We start from the raw sequence: 17,129 nt of genomic DNA on the forward strand, positions 1-17,129 counted from the left end.
AATAATGTTTCGTTCGGGTGTGTTTTTTTTTTTTGGAAGGTGAAACGTCGGCATGTTTGTGATGATGTGTGCAAAATAGCAATAAAAGAAGCGTTTTGCAAATTAGCGTGCTCACTCCGAGCGATTATCACTTCCGGATTGCATTTCCAAGACGGCGATGAAGTTGACACCAAGCAATTTATTGGAGCCGTACGATCGGAAGTACTGATCTAGCAGCTTTTTATGTTGGATATTTTTTTAACTTGAACGTAAGTCCGTGTTGAATGAATGGAAAATTGAGTACGGGCTGCGAGTCCATCGTACATGCCGTGTAGGCTCATGTACGGATGGCACACGCGCCTGTTTACGCTTTCGGGTCGTATTTCATTGGCAACAGTATTGCTTGAACACGTACGCTTCTTTCATGACAAAGGATTTATTCGGAAAAAATGGGTAAACTGATACTCATAAATGTGTTCCGAAGTTAATTTAGAAACCGAAACTAATTCATATCAGGTTCGCGCCTTCCGGATAGGCAATACGCAACACACGCTATAATGCTACTGAAAATTGCAGACATAAGATACGGATAGTATCCTGGTCATGGCACCATAACTTTATCTAGACATTTTTTCAGATTTCAACTCAATATTCGAAGAATTCAAAGCATTTGTTGATTTACTAAAAAAGTTTAGATCGTTTAGAATCGTTAAGAAAAATTGTTAAAGTGTGCATGAACAGCTTTAAATAAAGTGTAAATTATCATTGTATAACAATAGAATATTGTTCATGGTTTTTATTTATTCTCAAGTAATAAACCACCTGCTTATTGAAGTTGGTACCTTCCTTTTTTCCATTCTTCGCTGTACGACTTGACTGTATTTGACACTCAGACAGGAACGATATTTATGCACTGACACGCTATATTCGAAATAAATTGTACCTTACCTTAGCAATGCTGAATCGTCGTGCACAAAACGAACCCAATCTGCATATAGTTTTTCGGGCAATCCCTTTGATGTTTTGAAACTGTAGCGAAAGGGATGGAATATTTTGATGTAGTTTCATTTACGAATTCACCATGCATTAGTTTGTCTGTCTTCACCACCCATTAGTTTGTCTGTCTGCATCTGTAGCGAAGGGGTTTAATTTTAAATTTAATTTGTTTTTACAAAACGCTTTAAATGGGCGTCTAATACCAACGAATGTTTCACTGCCATCGCAGCCCAGAGCTAATGCATGTTTCGCATCTCATTTGCAGGTTACCAAATCCATCATTTCCCTGCTGACCTACTACGGCTGGCGCAAGTTCTCCATCATCCATGAGCAGCTGTGGAAGAATGTGGCGACCTCGCTCGAAGCGCAAGCCACCCGCAACAACCTGTCCGTCAACCATGTCGAGATGGTGTTCGACAACTACAAATGCTGCCAGGACGATATGGACTGCTGCCGTAGTGGATATTGGTACACGGTATTATATTATTACATAAATAATTAAATGTTGTCTAGAGCAGAAAGTTTCGGTTTTCGTTCAACTATCCGCACCATTCAACGCCACGCACATTTTTTTTGTTCGGCTCTGCACCCCTCCGTATTCCGTTCGTCCGTTGGTTCTTTTTTTTGGGGGGTAGAAGTGGGAATGTTTGTTTGCTTGCCAGTGTGTTTTTGAATACGGTTGACGGGTATCTTTCGACCTATTCGTTCGGATAGATTACACTCTTATCCTTTTCACAATCATGCTGAACGGGTTAGAAACAATGGTTTGCGATAGAAGCTTTATGTTTCTTCATTTCAAAGCACAAACGGACAAGGGATAATTGATTCGTTGTATTTACGGATGAGATAAAGAAAAGTTTCAATCTTGTTAATAGTTGTCTTTTTGTTTAATTTTTTCATCATTTTCCTAATGGATCAACATTTAAAGTGTGATCACACTACATCATCATGCACTAACCAACACACCTAAATCCTGCCTTCCTCTCTTAATGTTCATTAACGATGTATCTTCCCCCAAAATATGTACATGATTGCCATTTTGTTCACCTCTTGTTTCAACGTGTGTGTTTGTTTGTTTGTTTTTTCTATCTTTTTCTCCTCCTTTTTTTCTTTTCCTTACACTTGCAATGTCTCGTTCACAGGTCATACAGAAAACGATGAACAGGACCCGCATCTATGTGTTTCTCGGCAACAGCAATCAGCTCGTTGACATGATGGCCACCATGGACGGTATGCAGCTCTTTGCCAAAGGCGAATATCTTGTAATATCCGCCGACATGATGACTTATTCGCCGAAGTAAGTTAGGTTGTGTTTGCATGTGGTTTTTTTTGTCTCTTTGTGTATGGGGAGCTTACGTAAATAAGGGTTTTTATTCTCTTCGTAGTGTGCTCTAAAACATATTGCAAAAATTCCAACCATATTATGAAAAAAACGTATGAATGATGAAGGACGAAAGATATTATTAAATTTCCAAAAACCCTAACTTTACCTACTAAACGTTTCTTTTATTTGTCTTTCCTGGAGTTGAGGCTGATAGGCTTATTGAAGTGCTATCCTATCTCTGTACTTACCGCTCCCAATTCTAGTTTACGGAATTTTATTTTAGTACGATTTTTTTTACTTTCAATTGCGCTTCTCGAGAAAAATAGGATTTTCTTTGTACGAGTGTGCGGTTCTCTGATTTCAACTTCTAAAAATTCTTCCAATTTCATCTGGTTCAGACGATTCCAGTTCTTTTTCAGTCAATTTAATTCTCAAGTTACGGAATGAGAAGCTCTTTGAGAAGCTCTTCTTTTAGTGTTCTTCAATAAAGTGTTCTTTAGTGCTTTAGTGTTCAATATAAAATTTTTAAAATATTGTAAACATTTATTAAAACATTTAAACTGTTATAACACTTATTACAAGTAAAATTAAAAATATTCGCATAACATGAATCTCTTCGCCATATATTGTGTTGCTTCCTTTATAACTTTTCCCGTTCATAATGTCTGTTTCTTTCTTGTTCTGTTCTTGCTTTTGCAGATTGTCGAACAAGTATCTGTGGCGGGTGGAAAAACCACCGAACGTGCGAAACTGTCTCGATCTGCCGGGGGACTTTGAGCGGCGCAGCAAAAGTTTGCTGGTAGTAGTCGCTTCCGAACCATTGCCCACGTTTGAAGCGTTCACGCACAAAGTGCGCGAGTACACCCAGAAGGAACCGTTCTTCTTCAAGCAACCGTCGCTGTTCCATCAGTTTGTGAAGGTTAATTTCCTTAACGATTCCACACCCTTATCATTTTACGCGAATGGTGTTTGTGCAATGATTTTCTTACGTTTTCTCTTACACGTTTCGGACGGTTTTCAAAAGCGATGCCTTTGTAAAGTTTCTCCTATGGTACCGTATGCCAAAAAGAAAAAGCACATAAAAAGGGTTGGCTTTGTTTTACCGAAATCAAACAAGACAAAAAAAGGCAAAAAAATATTGCATAGCTTCAGGCGTAACTCTTTCAAACGAGAATGCCTTTTGGATGGATCAAAAGCAATCCCTTTTGCTGTGTAGATTTTCCCCGTCGTTTGCGTTTTGTTCGACATTAATAGCATATTTGCGCATATTTTCTTTGCACACTTGAACTCAGCAAATCAGCATTGTTACGTTTCTTTGTATCTGTTTCCGCTGTTCCCGCATCGCGCAGTACGTGTCAATTTATGCCGCCTATCTGTACGATTCGGTGAAGCTGTACGCCTGGGCACTGGATAAGCTACTGAAGGAGGAACAGCAGCACCGGCCACTGACGAGTGATGTGATCCGGGACGTAGCCAGCAACGGTACCAAGATCATACAAACCATCATCAACAACCGAACGTATCACAGTGAGTGTAAAAACCGTTTTGTTCCGTGCTCCGAGCGTTCCGATCCATACATTGATGTGTTTGTTCTTCTGCTGCTACTCTCTTGTAGGCGTCGCGGGTGCGACAATTAAAATCGACGACTATGGCGATTCGGAGGGTAACTTCTCCGTGCTGGCACTTAAGCGGGAGTATTACGAGGAAGCCAACTTTTCCTGCGTGTTCCAGATGCGGCCAGTTGCACACTTTCAGATGCGGCAACCGCAACACCTCAACGACACGAACCAGCATCGAAACGATGAAATTCCAGTGAGTGAGTCGTGATTGTTTCCGTACTTGCATATTACTTTAAACTGCTCCACTAGCTCCGTAGTTGTTGGGTGGATTGCAATAAACCTCAGTATCAAAGCGTCTGTATGGCGAATAATCCGGATGATTTAAGGGGAAGAGTTGATTTAAATACGAATGAGTTGTAGGTGTTGTGGCATGGAGTAATAGTCAAGGAAACAAACATTGTGTTATTCGATTTAAAATAATATATGCAGGATCCGTTTCTAACCGGTAGAATAGAATGAACACAGACACCCAATTTATAGCGAGGAACATGAGACGATAGGGATTCGGTATGAAATATTCCTATTCATTTGTACGATGGATAAACACTGAAAGTTAAATGTGTCTATAGCGATGGTGGTGGCAATATTTGTTTGAATTTTGTTTTTGTGAACCCCTTTTTGTTTGAATTCCATTCAGCAAATTGATTGTATTTTGTTGTTAAATTTAAATTTATCTCCTAGCGGTTCATGTGTACGAAAAAAGACTACAAGAGTTCCAAAATTTACTCCAAAACTAGATTAATTTGTAATTTCTAAATTTCTGGACAATTTTGTTTTTGGCGAAATTTAACACATACATGTAAAAAGGGACAGAATTTTCTCGATGCATCCAACCGCATGCTGACGCTTTCTGTCTGGAAGTGAAATACGATAATGAATTTAGTTGTCGTGTTCGGTTAGCAATTTGTTTTAGTTGTTTTTAGTTTTTGTGGTTGCTTGCGTCTCTAATTAAAAGTGACGCATTGTAACGAATGTTGTACCATATTCACTCTAGAAGGTTCGCTAGAAATCCAAACTGGACAGCCCGTAGTTTTCATCCGTAGCAGAATAATCAGTGTTTTATTCTCTTCTTTATGTTAACAAGTGGTTACACTGTTGATTGTCTTGCAACCCACAAGGATCTGATTGCTGGGAAATGCTTCTTCTTTCCTCGTGCGTTCCGTCAACACTCATTGTACCAAGAATAGTTACTATGTACTGAGTTCCTATCGTGACATTGATCGTAATCTTGTACTCAGCACGATGTTTGCTCGGAAGCTCCCGGCGTGCGTATCGGCGCAGAGACAACCGCAGTCCAAGGACAGCCAGAAGAAAGCTCAATATACTCAATCAGTGACTACTTCATTTCATCAACGCTAGCACCACCACAGACCACCTACTCATCCTTACAAATCAACGACGAAAAAGCGCACAGTGCCCTGCCGCACTCTAGCGACAAAGTTGGAACGCAAAAGGAAGTGACACTTGACTGAATGGATCGCCGAATGTAAATGATTGTCCTTGCTCACCCGCACAATGATATTCGTTCCGTGGGCATTGGGGATTTGGTACGAATCCTAAAGGATTATCAATTATTTTTAACTCCAGCTCCATTCACGATCCACCAGGACAACGGCAGGCAGTAACGAGCTTTGCATTGTCTGAATTCGGTTTCCATGCCGGATTTACTCTTTTGCCCTGACTGACGGATAGTTAAGCTTCCCATTGTACCTTTGCATCACGCGCAATCAAACGAGTCTTATTGTAAATGGGGCAGAAATTACGGTTAGGCTAGGAGGAGGACAAAAATCATCCGCTTTTCAAATCGAAAAGCTTCCGATTCGGTTACGGTCAAAGTAGAATCATTGTCCATGAGAGAATGATTCACTTTTGTGGATTTTTTTTGTGTTATCCAGTTGATGCTCTTGTTTCGACATATTGGGGTTGTAAGCCAAAAAAAATCCTCCATTTTCCTTTTATCACTCCCTTTCTAAGCGATCCATCCTTACTGGATCCATTCTGCACGTCACAAATAAATACTCCCATCCAACATTTGGTTTAACCTGCTTGCTTCGCGTACGTTCGTTTCAGGAGTTTAAATTGTCCAAGGTTGGGAATGCGATCGACTGGCCCGGTTCGGACCGACCGATGGATGAGCCGTCCTGCGGTTTTATGAACGAGCACTGCATGAAAGATGACACCCATATCATGTCGATGGTGGTGGCGGGTGTCCTCGCACTGATACTCTTCTGTGCGGGCGTCATCACGATGAGCATCTATCGCAAATGGAAAATCGAGCTAGAAATCGAGGGTCTGCTGTGGAAGATTGATCCGGGCGACATCAAGGGCTACTTCAACACGGAAATTGTGTCCTCACCGAGCAAGGTAGGTTTTCGGTTCCGAGGGCATAAATGGGATTCGAGATGGTACGCTCTGGGAAAGCATTGGCAGTGAAGTAGCATTTCCCCGTTTTACCTCACACGTCACATCTCGTTAACGTTGACGGTTAAAATCATTCTAACTTTTTGAAAAGTCACCGTAGAAAAGATGGATTTAGTTGCACATCACATCGTACAGTGAAGAAGGGTTCTCTGTTTAGGTAAAGAATACAAATTAGCTTCCGTACTGTCTTTTGCCTGCAAATCAAACGCCAGTAGCTGTCAAACTTTAAGCTAAACATCCGTTATATTACAAATAGTTTGAAGGATTTAATAGCATTCAATGGAATTGAAGATGTTATCGTAGTTTATTATAAAATTAGTTGATATTATTTAAGTAATCTTTTTTGTCCTAGTTTATATTTCTATAGAAAAATCGAAAGGCCGAATTAAGGCGTATGAACGTATTAGACTAAAGCATTCCTCAAAAGGGGCGGCCTGGTGGTGCATGTGATAAACGGCGCCGGTTCACACGGCCGGACCGGGTTCAAATCCCATCCGGACCGTTCCTCCGTAGCAAGGACCTGACCTGTAAAGGTCGTTAAAAAAAGCCAAGAAGACAGAAAGCGATTCCTCAAAAGTTCCATAATTAAATATGATACTGTAACAATTTAATTTTTTATACAAAACTTTTAAGATTTTTCATTGTTTTAAGCCTTTTTAAAGGGCCTTTTTATGGCGTATAAAATGTTGTCCTTCTCGTAACATACACTTTTTCAAACTATCATATTGCTCACTTTAAACATCCATTCGACTGACACAAATGCATCCAGAGCGGTTCACTGCATTGCAGAACGAGTTTAAAGCGTTAATAAACCATGTTTCGCTTGAAGTGAAGCGCACTGCACCCCCAGGGGGGGGGCGTAAAACTTTGCTTTGTGTTGTCCGCGGGATATCGGTATTGGATTGTGAAACGTGTTGCTTCTTCGTTTATTCATTTCCCGTTTGTCGTCTGCCTTTCCGTTCCCCTTTTCGAACGCTTGCAGCTCAGTCTGGCCAGTGCCCAATCGTTTGGATCGCGGTGCTCGAACCAGGTGTTCACGCCGACCGCCCGCTTCCGGAGTGTGGTGGTGCGCATCAAGGAGCTAAAGTTTTCCCGCCGCAAGGACATCTCGCGCGAAATCATGAAGGAGATGCGGCTGCTGCGCGACCTGCGGCACGATAACATCAATAGCTTCATCGGAGCTTGCGTGGAACCGATGCGGATATTACTAGTCACTGATTATTGTGCCAAGGGAAGCCTGTACGATATCATCGAGAACGAGGATATCAAGCTAGATGATTTATTTATTGCATCACTGGTGCATGATTTAATTAAGGTGAGTGAATCGATTCAATTTCAGCACGCAGCACCATCGGTTCGCAGCCATTGCCGCTACACGATGGTACAGAAAATACATCCAATTGAGTTTTCGCTAATCTAGTTTCTCGTTCATTCGCTGTTCTGCTTGTGTCCTTATTGGTTTTCGGTGCGTGTCCTCGCATAACCAGGCAATGATCTACATTCACAGTTCAGCTTTAAACTATCACGGTAATTTGAAATCGTCCAACTGTGTCGTGACGTCGCGCTGGATGCTACAGGTGACGGACTTTGGTTTGCACGATCTTCGCCACTGTGCGGAGAACGAATCGATCGGTGAACATCAACACTATCGAAGTAAGGACTAAGAAGTGCATCAGTCCATCGAGATCAATAACATCTGTATTTTTCCCGTTTTAGATCTATTCTGGAAGTCACCGGAACTTTTGCGTCAACCGAACGCTTACGGCAGTCAGAAAGGGGACGTGTATGCGTTCGCGATCATACTGTTCGAAATCATTGGCCGTAGGGGTCCGTTCGGGTACACCGAGCTAGAGCCGAAAGAAATCATCGATCGGGTGAAAGCTCTGCCTGAATCGGGCAAGGAACCGTTCCGACCCGACATCGAGAGCGTGATCGATGACAATGTGTCGGACTATGTGATCAACTGCATACGTGACTGTTGGGATGAAAATGCCGATCTGAGGCCAGATTTTCCCAACATTAGGTAAGCGATACTGCTGCAAACCGTGTCATCTTCGAGTCTCGAGCCCTAACAATTGTGTACTTTTCCGCCATTGAAACAGGAATCGGCTAAAGCGTATGCGTGGCGGCAAATCGAAAAACATCATGGACCAGATGATGGAGATGATGGAAAAGTATGCAAACAATCTGGAGGAGATCGTCCAGGATCGCACACGGTTGCTGTGCGAGGAAAAGCGCAAGACGGAGGATCTGCTTCACCGCATGCTGCCACAACCGGTGGCAGAGAAATTGACCAAAGGGCTCGGCGTCGAGCCAGTATCGTATGATTCGGTGACGATCTACTTCAGCGACATTGTTGGTTTTACAGCGATGTCGGCCGAAAGCACACCGTTGCAGGTCGTCAACTTCCTGAACGATCTGTACACGGTGTTCGATCGCATCATCAAGGGTTACGACGTGTACAAGGTGGAAACGATCGGTGACGCATACATGGTGGTAAGTGTGTGGAGGACGTTGAGTATAACAGTGTTGGGAAATCGGGACTCGAACTACAATGCTGAAAACTCAAACTCAACTCCAAGAAAACTTGAGAGTCGACTCCTGTGTTCTGGGCTATTTCGAGTACTCCGAACTACTACAAACTACTCCGGAATTCTTTGTCCATTACTAAGACATAATGGAATGTCTTTTATTTAAGATTTTTTTTACATTTTTCTAACGCTTCTGCTTCATACTAGAGATGTGCAAAATGAGTAAGAGTGAGCTAGTGAGTTGAAACGTTATTATGAACGTGTTACGTTCACTCACCACGAGGAGTTTTGGCGACTCTATTTTCACTTACTCACTCATAAGTGTAAGCATGTAGCCGTGGTGAGTCGAGTTGCAAAAAGAGTAAATACGTGAGTTGAAACGAAAATGTGCGAGTGAGTTGAAACAAAAATAAGTTGAAACGAAACGTTTGGTACACATGAGTTGAAACGGAATACATGTACACAATACCCAAACTAGCCAAATGAATATAATGCTCGCTCTGCCTAACTATCAAACCTGTATAAGCGTACAAGCGGGCTAGTCTGATCGGCAAGGACATGAAACGGGATCCGCCTCTGCTTAGGAGATTGAAAATGTAGCCATTGGTGCCATCTATCGACCACAAGCTAAAGATTGGCGATCTGTTGGATACCGACCGAGTTATATTCAAAACTTGGTGCAAAAATGAGGAAAATTTTACATTTTCTCAAACAGGGTATGGAACTTGGTTCCTCGAATAACTTCTGGCACAGACATCTGAGGGCATGGCCGTCCAAGAAGAAAATATAGCCATTGGTGCCATCTATCGACCACAAGTTAAAGATTGGCGATCCGTTGGATACCGACCGAGTTATAGCTAACTTGGCGCAAAAACGAGCTGTATGAAATTTTCTAATTTTTATAATTTTTTATTCTGTTTTTTATTTAAAAAACATTTATTTTTACACTTTTTTTAATTTAAAGCATTATTTGAGTGAAAAGAAACTCATTGCAAGCAATTGGCATTAAAATAAATCAATTTAATTTTTTTTGCAAAATTTCTCAAAAAAATGGCAAGGGGTACCCTTTATGAAATTTTCGAGTTGAAAATTTTTTGAAATTTTTTTTCTTTTTTTTACACTTTTTTTAATTTAAAGCATTATTTGAGTGAAAAGAAACTCATTGCAACCAATTGGCATTAAAATAAATCAATTTAATTTTTTTTGCAAAATTTCTCAAAAAAATGGCAAGGGGTATCCCTTATGAAATTTTCGAGTTGAAAATTTTTTGAAATTTTTTTTCTTATTTTTTACACTTTTTTTAATTAAAAGCATTATTTGAGTGAAAAGAAACTCATTGCAAGCAATTGGCATTAAAATAAATCAATTTAATTTTTTTTGCAAAATTTTGCAAAAAAATGGCAAGGGGTACCCCTTATGAAATTTTCGAGTTGAAAACTTTTTGAAATTTTTTTTCTCATTTTTTACACTTTTTTTAATTTAAAGCATTATTTGAGTGAAAAGAAACTCATTGCAAGCAATTGGCATTAAAATAAATCAATTTAATTTTTTTTGCAAAATTTCTCAAAAAAATGGCAAGGGGTACCCCTTATGAAATTTTCGAGTTGAAAATTTTTGGAAATTTTTTTTCTCATTTTTTATTCTTTTTTTAATTTAAAGCATTATTTGAGTGAAAAGAAACTCATTGCAAGCAATTGGCATTAAAATAAATCAATTTAATTTTTTTTGCAAAATTTCTCAAAAAAATGGCAAGGGGTACCCCTTATGAAATTTTCGAGTTGAAAATTTTGTGAAATTTTTTTTCTCATTTTTTATTCTTTTTTTAATTTAAAGCATTATTTGAGTGAAAAGAAACTTAATGCAACAAATTCGCATTAAAATATATCACATTTATAAATTTTGCTACATTGGTGAAAAATGAGGAAAATTTTACATTTTCTTAAACAGGGTATGGAACTTGGTTCCTCGAATAACTTCTGGCCCAGACGTCTGAGGGCGTGGCCGTCCATGAAGAAAATATAGCCATTGGTGCCATCTATCGACCACAGGTTAAAGATTGGCGATCCGTTGGATACCGACCGAGTTATAGGCAAAACTTGGTGCAAAATGAGGAAAACTTTACATTTTCTCGAACAGGGTAAGGAACTTGGTTCCTCGAATAACTTCTGGCACAGACATCTGAGGGCATGGCCGTCCATGAAGAAAATGTAACCATTGGTGCCATCTATCGACCACAGGTTAAAGATTGTCGATCCGTTGGATTCCGACCGAGTTATAGGCAAAACTTGGTGCAAAAATGAGCCTTAGGAAATTTTCAATTTTTTAGATTTTTTTTTATTTTTTAATTTTTTCTTTATTTAAAGCATTATTTGAGTCGTTAGACGAGCTGACTCCTAATAACGACTCTTTCACTCTGAGTTGACTCACTAAAAAGAGTTGTTATTCTCATCTCTACTTCATACAGGTATCCGGATTGCCCATTACGAATGGAAACCGACACGTCGGTGAGATCGCTTCGATGGCACTGGAGCTGCTGCAAGCGGTGCGCAGCCATCGGATTGCGCATCGGCCTAACGAAACGCTTAAGCTGCGAATCGGCATACACACGGGCCCGGTCGTGGCAGGTGTGGTCGGTCTGACAATGCCGCGCTACTGTCTGTTCGGTGACACGGTCAACACGGCGTCACGCATGGAATCGAACGGCGAGGCACTGAAGATTCACATCTCGCCGCAGTGCAAGGATGCGCTGGATACGCTGGGCGGTTACGTGATCATCGAGCGGGGTCTGATCGCGATGAAGGGCAAGGGCGAGGTGATGACGTACTGGCTCGAAGCGGCAACTGAACAAGCGATCCAAAAAATCCCGGTAGATGTGCGGGATCTTCCACCTCCACTGTTCTGTCGACCGCGGCGCAGTCCGAAGATGACGTACGATTCGCGCCATCCGAGCATCATCGGATTGCCCGGTGGCGGCATGATCAGCAACGTAAGCGGCATGGGTAGCTACATGCCGGGCAGCAGACGACAATCGTGCGCCCATCGGGTCGGTGTTGGTGGTGGTGCGGATCACGAAAGTAGTTACAGCCTGCAAGGGTCCATGTTTGGACCGATGGTACCGTTGCGTGCGGAATCGCCACCACTCCGCCGACCAGATCCAGCCGGTCGGGAAGGTTCGATCGCACTGGATGATGCCGATGACTATTCCCAGTGTACGCTAGAACAGCGAACAGCACCGGTCCCACCAACCGGGGGTACAACAACGCTCGGTAGTAGTAAAATTGCCTCCAGTGATAACCTCAAGCGAGCGCTATTTGCCAACAGTCCCGGTAAACGTTTAAGTCACAAACTGCGCTCGATTACTTCTGCCGACGATTACAAACAACTCTGCAGCAACATGCCGGCTAATGGGGGCCGTTCACCGGAAGCGGCACTGTTACGCGAGAGCCGATCGCTCGATCCGTTCCCCGTAACGATCGAGCCCAAGCGCAAACGGTTAGACGCACTCGCCAAACGTGTGCCTCGGTTGGGGAAAACAATAGCCGCTCCGTCACGCACTGGTTCGCAAACGTTCGTACCGGCCGCAACGGTTGTGTCGACGATCAGCCACGAATCCATCGTAGATACCGCCCGGCACGATGATCCACAGCGTGTCGGGTCGGGAAAGCTTACCACACCGACCAGCGTAAAATGTCGCGTCCCGGAACCGAACAACAGTCACAGTGAGGCGGCATACCACAAGTATCTGCACAACAACAACTGCAACGGTTCGATCGGCAATGGAGCAGCGGAAGAGCAGGCCACCTGTCCGCTGCTTACGCGCCAGACGTCTCTTACCACACCGCAGGATCACGACTGTCCCGGGCTGTACACGAACAACAGCAGCAGCAAGCGCTGGTACTCGCTCGAGCATGTCGGCATGCCGGATGAGGATAGCTGTAGCAAAAAGTCACTAACGCGCAGCTCGATCAAATCCTGGCTGGTTGGGTTCATTCACGGCAATGGGTTTAAATCGAGCGACAGCTCGTTGCGTAAGGTGGGCGTCCTACCTGTCGGTGTCGGCGGTGTTACCGGCTTCGGGGAGTTGCAACCAACGCCGGAAAAGGAAAGCATGGTTTGAAGCGTCTGTACGCATCGTCACCTTCATTAGCCCCACCAAAACCCAGTCAATCCATCCACGGCAAGCAACAATCAAAGAAGAAGCTACAATACAAACCTTTCCCCCCACACCACCCCCTCAACCCGCACCACTCCCAGAAACCAAGGTTCACAACGCCCGTTCCTCACCTGTTGGAGGGGACAGTTTTAAAACCCGGCTTACCAAAACCACGATACACCGCGCACTGTCTGGGAAGGTTTTCGGAATGGAATGCGCATTCCGTACAACCCAGTGTATCGATTTTTTTTTATTTTAATTCTAAACGTTTTGTTTTGTTTTGTTTGTTTGTTTTCCTCATGTATTTAGCCTGATTGTAATCTGAGTGCCATGCGTTTTGCAAAAACGGAACAGTGTAATAAGCGTAACAGACAAGTATGTGTCCGGTGTATGGTGAAAGAGAGCGAGAATGGAATGCGCGCTGAACCTTCCAGGATTCAGTGTATGTGTGTGTGTGTGTGTGTGTGTGTGCGTGTACGTGCGAGTGTAAATGGCGAATGTGAATGCACGCGTATATGTGTGCGCTTATGGTAAAGCCATAGCGAATCAACTGTACCTTTTTTTTTGTTTTTGATATATCTTCCATTCTAATAATTTTAATCGTATGATTAAATGCAACTTTCATACGTACTGTTCCACCTCGTCCGAAGCGTTGAAAATAGTTACACCAAAAGGTGTGTGCGTGGTGGGGCAGAGGGTTGGAAACTTCATTAGTTACGCGCGCCAAACCAATTAAAACGGATTAATCGTTTTTTTTTTCAAAGGATTTCAATTACAGTGCAAAATCGGAAAAGTCATCAAATAAACGATGCAAAAAAATGTATGCGTGTGTGTGTGTGTGAGGGGAAGCTTAAAGATAGCGAAACAAATTCATCGTAACCAGACAGTCGATGAAATGCAGTGTACCAGAAATTGGATTGGTGGAAAAAGAGCATACAAAGAGAAGAGAAAGAAAGTAAGATAGTGAGAAAGAGAACGAAAGCAAAGGAAAAGAATTGAAAAAGCAAACAGCACGGGGAAAAAATAAGAAAGGAAATGTGTGTGTGAAAGAGAAAGAGAGAAAGAGAGAGAGAGAAAAAATACAACTAGGCTGTGAAAATAGAAGTTAATCAATTAAGCATGTTTGTCGTTTCTTTCTGGCATCCGGGACGGGTTCTTTTTTCTTTGTCGAGCGTTCCAGGCAGGCTGAACCGCCCAGGTGGTCCACGATGCGCTTTTTTGGGGGGTGACGGGTGAATATGAGTGTAAAATGCATTATGCTTTAGGCTTAGCATGTTCGCACCTGGTAGGTAGGATTGTTAGAAGTTCTCCGTCAGACAGTTTGCAGTAAACCACCATTACTTTGACCACATCAAGGAAATTCGGGTCAGAGAGCTAGAATCGAACAGAGCCATGTGAAGGTGTATATGGGTGAGCTTAATACTATACTTCTTGTGATTGTGATCAGTGGTAATATGATCTGGTGGCCGCCAACAACTAGTCGTCCTCCCCCCCAAAACCCCCATTTATCGGTGTCTCTGTGTAATGTTTTATGTGTGTCCTATGTGTCGATGTACATGTGCGCCTGTATGTATATGTATGTATATTTGGTCGTATTGTTTGCTTACCCGACGTTGGCAACGTGTTCCGTACCGTTCTTCCTCGCAAGAAGTTCATACGGACGTTGTGCTTGATTTGTTGACTTTTCGTGCACAATGTACTTTAAAATGATGAATGTAAATGATGTACAAGCGTATAAGCAAGGGGTGGAATGGAAAAGGGTAGAAAAACAAGATGCACACACTCGTACACAATGGTGGGGCGCACTATCGCGCACGCACCCAGACGAGTTGTTGAAGATCGGCAATGAATGATCATCAGTAGAACATTTGTGTTTGCATATTTATCATGTAAAGTACGAACGGAAGCGTAATGTTTGTATAGCGGAAACATCTACACATAGAAAGCAACATTTAAAAATGAGCATAAGCATATGTGTGTAACATTTCGCGTAGGGTAAATTGTAATTGAAATGCCTTGTGCGCTGGGCCGGGTTTGTCCAGTGTGAAATTTGCTAAAAGGGTGAATGTGCCACGCACCGCACGTTTAAAAGTTACCATCATTTAGTAGAAGTATTCAATGTTTTATGAATCTTACAACGAAATTACGAAATCGCAGAAAAACAAAAAAAAAACAAACCGCAACCACTAAAGTAACGGAAATAGAGAAGGATGCGTTCGGCAAACAGCAAACCAATTTCAGTTTTTGATACACTAGAGCTCCGTAAAGCGCAGCAGAGACAGTCGTTGCACGATAATGTAACATTTACGGTATGAATCTCGTTACCGTGTGTAAGCTGTCATTTGTTGGATTCGGTTCAATTTTTGTTATTCTTACAACACAAACAAAAACATAAAGGCTCGCTAATAGAACGAGCGTTACAGCGATAAAACGATCGTCAGCTTGCGGTTGTTGTGGATGTAGAAAACTATATTTACAAAGTGAAAACACAAATCCATTTAGAAGAAAAACAACACTGTTAATCAGTAAAGCAAACATGTTATACACGACATCAGTGTATCAGTCAGGAGGGAAGGAAATGTTTGGAAATAATACTGCATGTCATATATTTTATAGCAACAGCTAAGAATTCAGACGGTCATACAGAGACCGCAACCGTTTAACAGGAGTATCCTACCAAACTATCGTTGTAAGTGCAGGAAAAGGGAAGCAGAATCTCGTTCGGGTATGAGATGTGTGGGCAGCATAAACAAGCAAGAAGAATAGAAAAGAGAGGAAAAGAAAAGAAGGAAGGAAGGAAGGAAAAAAAACATTGGTTAGCGTGTTTTTAACTAAACATAACGGGTTTTAAACTATCAAATCATTCATTGTATAGTGCATAGTTGTATGATTCACGTTAAACGAGTGCTGTCGTAGCCAAACCCCCTACCACCTGGCACGGAGCGATGAGAAATGTATATTTATTGAAAATAAAAAAAAATGATACTACAGTATGTATTGTGAGGTGTATTGTGCGTTTTATTGTACGTCTATACTGATCGAAATCGTAGAGGAACAATTAACTAAATTTATTTAAAAATTAGTTTCTTTTATTTTAAATGAGAAATTTAAATTTTTTATGATAGTATAGGGTGATGTGCCATCTAATATTTATTTTTGGTATACCTTACTTCACCTGTTCTTTTATTTTTGCATTTCTACTTGATTTTTTTTCATTTGTTTTTCCCTCGAAAAACACAACTAAAACATATATCAATTGACCTGTTCTCTTTTCAGCCTACGTAAAAATTATTATCGACCACAAAAGATGTGCCAACCGAATACTTCTACCCAAAAATGACATATTGCCCCGTTATATATCATACAACCAAGCGCCATAATTCATTCATTTGATATCATGAAGCGAACGATTAAGCTTACCCACTCGAGCTTATTTATTTACCGAACCGCAGAGGCAAAGCCGTTTACAGTCACCAGATAAACATGTGTGAGTTTTCATCCTTTTGGGTTATGTTTTCTATCATTTTTTTAAATGAATTATAATTATTTTGTTATTGTAATCAATATCATTACATATTTATTATTTGATAAAAAATATGATTTGTTTAAGCAAAATGTTCAAATATATCCTTTTTGAAATGATGGTACTTAAATTTAAGAAGTTTAATAATTATAATGCAATGGAGACGCATGGTGTTTTATGATGGAGGCGCTTGGTGGTTGATGATAGAGGCGCTTGGTGGTTGATGATGGAGACGCCTGGTGTATCATTTTAAGACTTACAAAGTGGAATTGTTAACAATATTGACTGTTAAAAGTGTTATTTCGATATATACATAATCCATATAAGAAGTTGAAAAGCTGTTTCAACTAATAACATTTTATTTAATTGACAAAGTAATCATACTTGGATTTAATTTGAAAATCGTGCTTTCAAACACATCTAGATGCAAGAAGACATTAATCGCCAATCGCTCAGATTTCCCTATTGGGCTCCCCATTTAGATGCACCATAAACTTCCATATCCATCCTCGGGCTGTTTTGTACGTGTTTGGCAATCAGCAAACATGGTGCTTATCCAACGAACACAGCACGTTCACCATTC

At 41.4% G+C, this 17,129-nt stretch overlaps 1 protein-coding gene across 1 annotated transcript in view; it reads left to right on the forward strand.

The window, feature by feature from the left end:
* LOC125766952 (receptor-type guanylate cyclase Gyc76C-like) overlaps positions 1-15,773 on the forward strand; it is a 55,639-nt gene extending 39,866 nt beyond the window's left edge. The window contains exons 6-16 of the mRNA XM_049433073.1: positions 1,241-1,450; positions 2,118-2,272; positions 2,999-3,218; positions 3,649-3,826; positions 3,915-4,111; positions 5,989-6,282; positions 7,322-7,654; positions 7,827-7,992; positions 8,056-8,362; positions 8,442-8,835; positions 11,335-15,773. Coding sequence (XP_049289030.1) covers positions 1,241-1,450; positions 2,118-2,272; positions 2,999-3,218; positions 3,649-3,826; positions 3,915-4,111; positions 5,989-6,282; positions 7,322-7,654; positions 7,827-7,992; positions 8,056-8,362; positions 8,442-8,835; positions 11,335-12,987 — 4,107 coding nt within the window. The 3' untranslated portion in view covers positions 12,988-15,773. The remainder of the gene's footprint in view (positions 1-1,240; positions 1,451-2,117; positions 2,273-2,998; positions 3,219-3,648; positions 3,827-3,914; positions 4,112-5,988; positions 6,283-7,321; positions 7,655-7,826; positions 7,993-8,055; positions 8,363-8,441; positions 8,836-11,334) is intronic.
* Positions 15,774-17,129: the final 1,356 nt, after the last annotated feature.

Source organism: Anopheles funestus, chromosome 3RL (assembly GCF_943734845.2).
Source record: "Anopheles funestus chromosome 3RL, idAnoFuneDA-416_04, whole genome shotgun sequence".
Lineage (NCBI taxonomy): Eukaryota > Metazoa > Arthropoda > Insecta > Diptera > Culicidae > Anopheles > Anopheles funestus.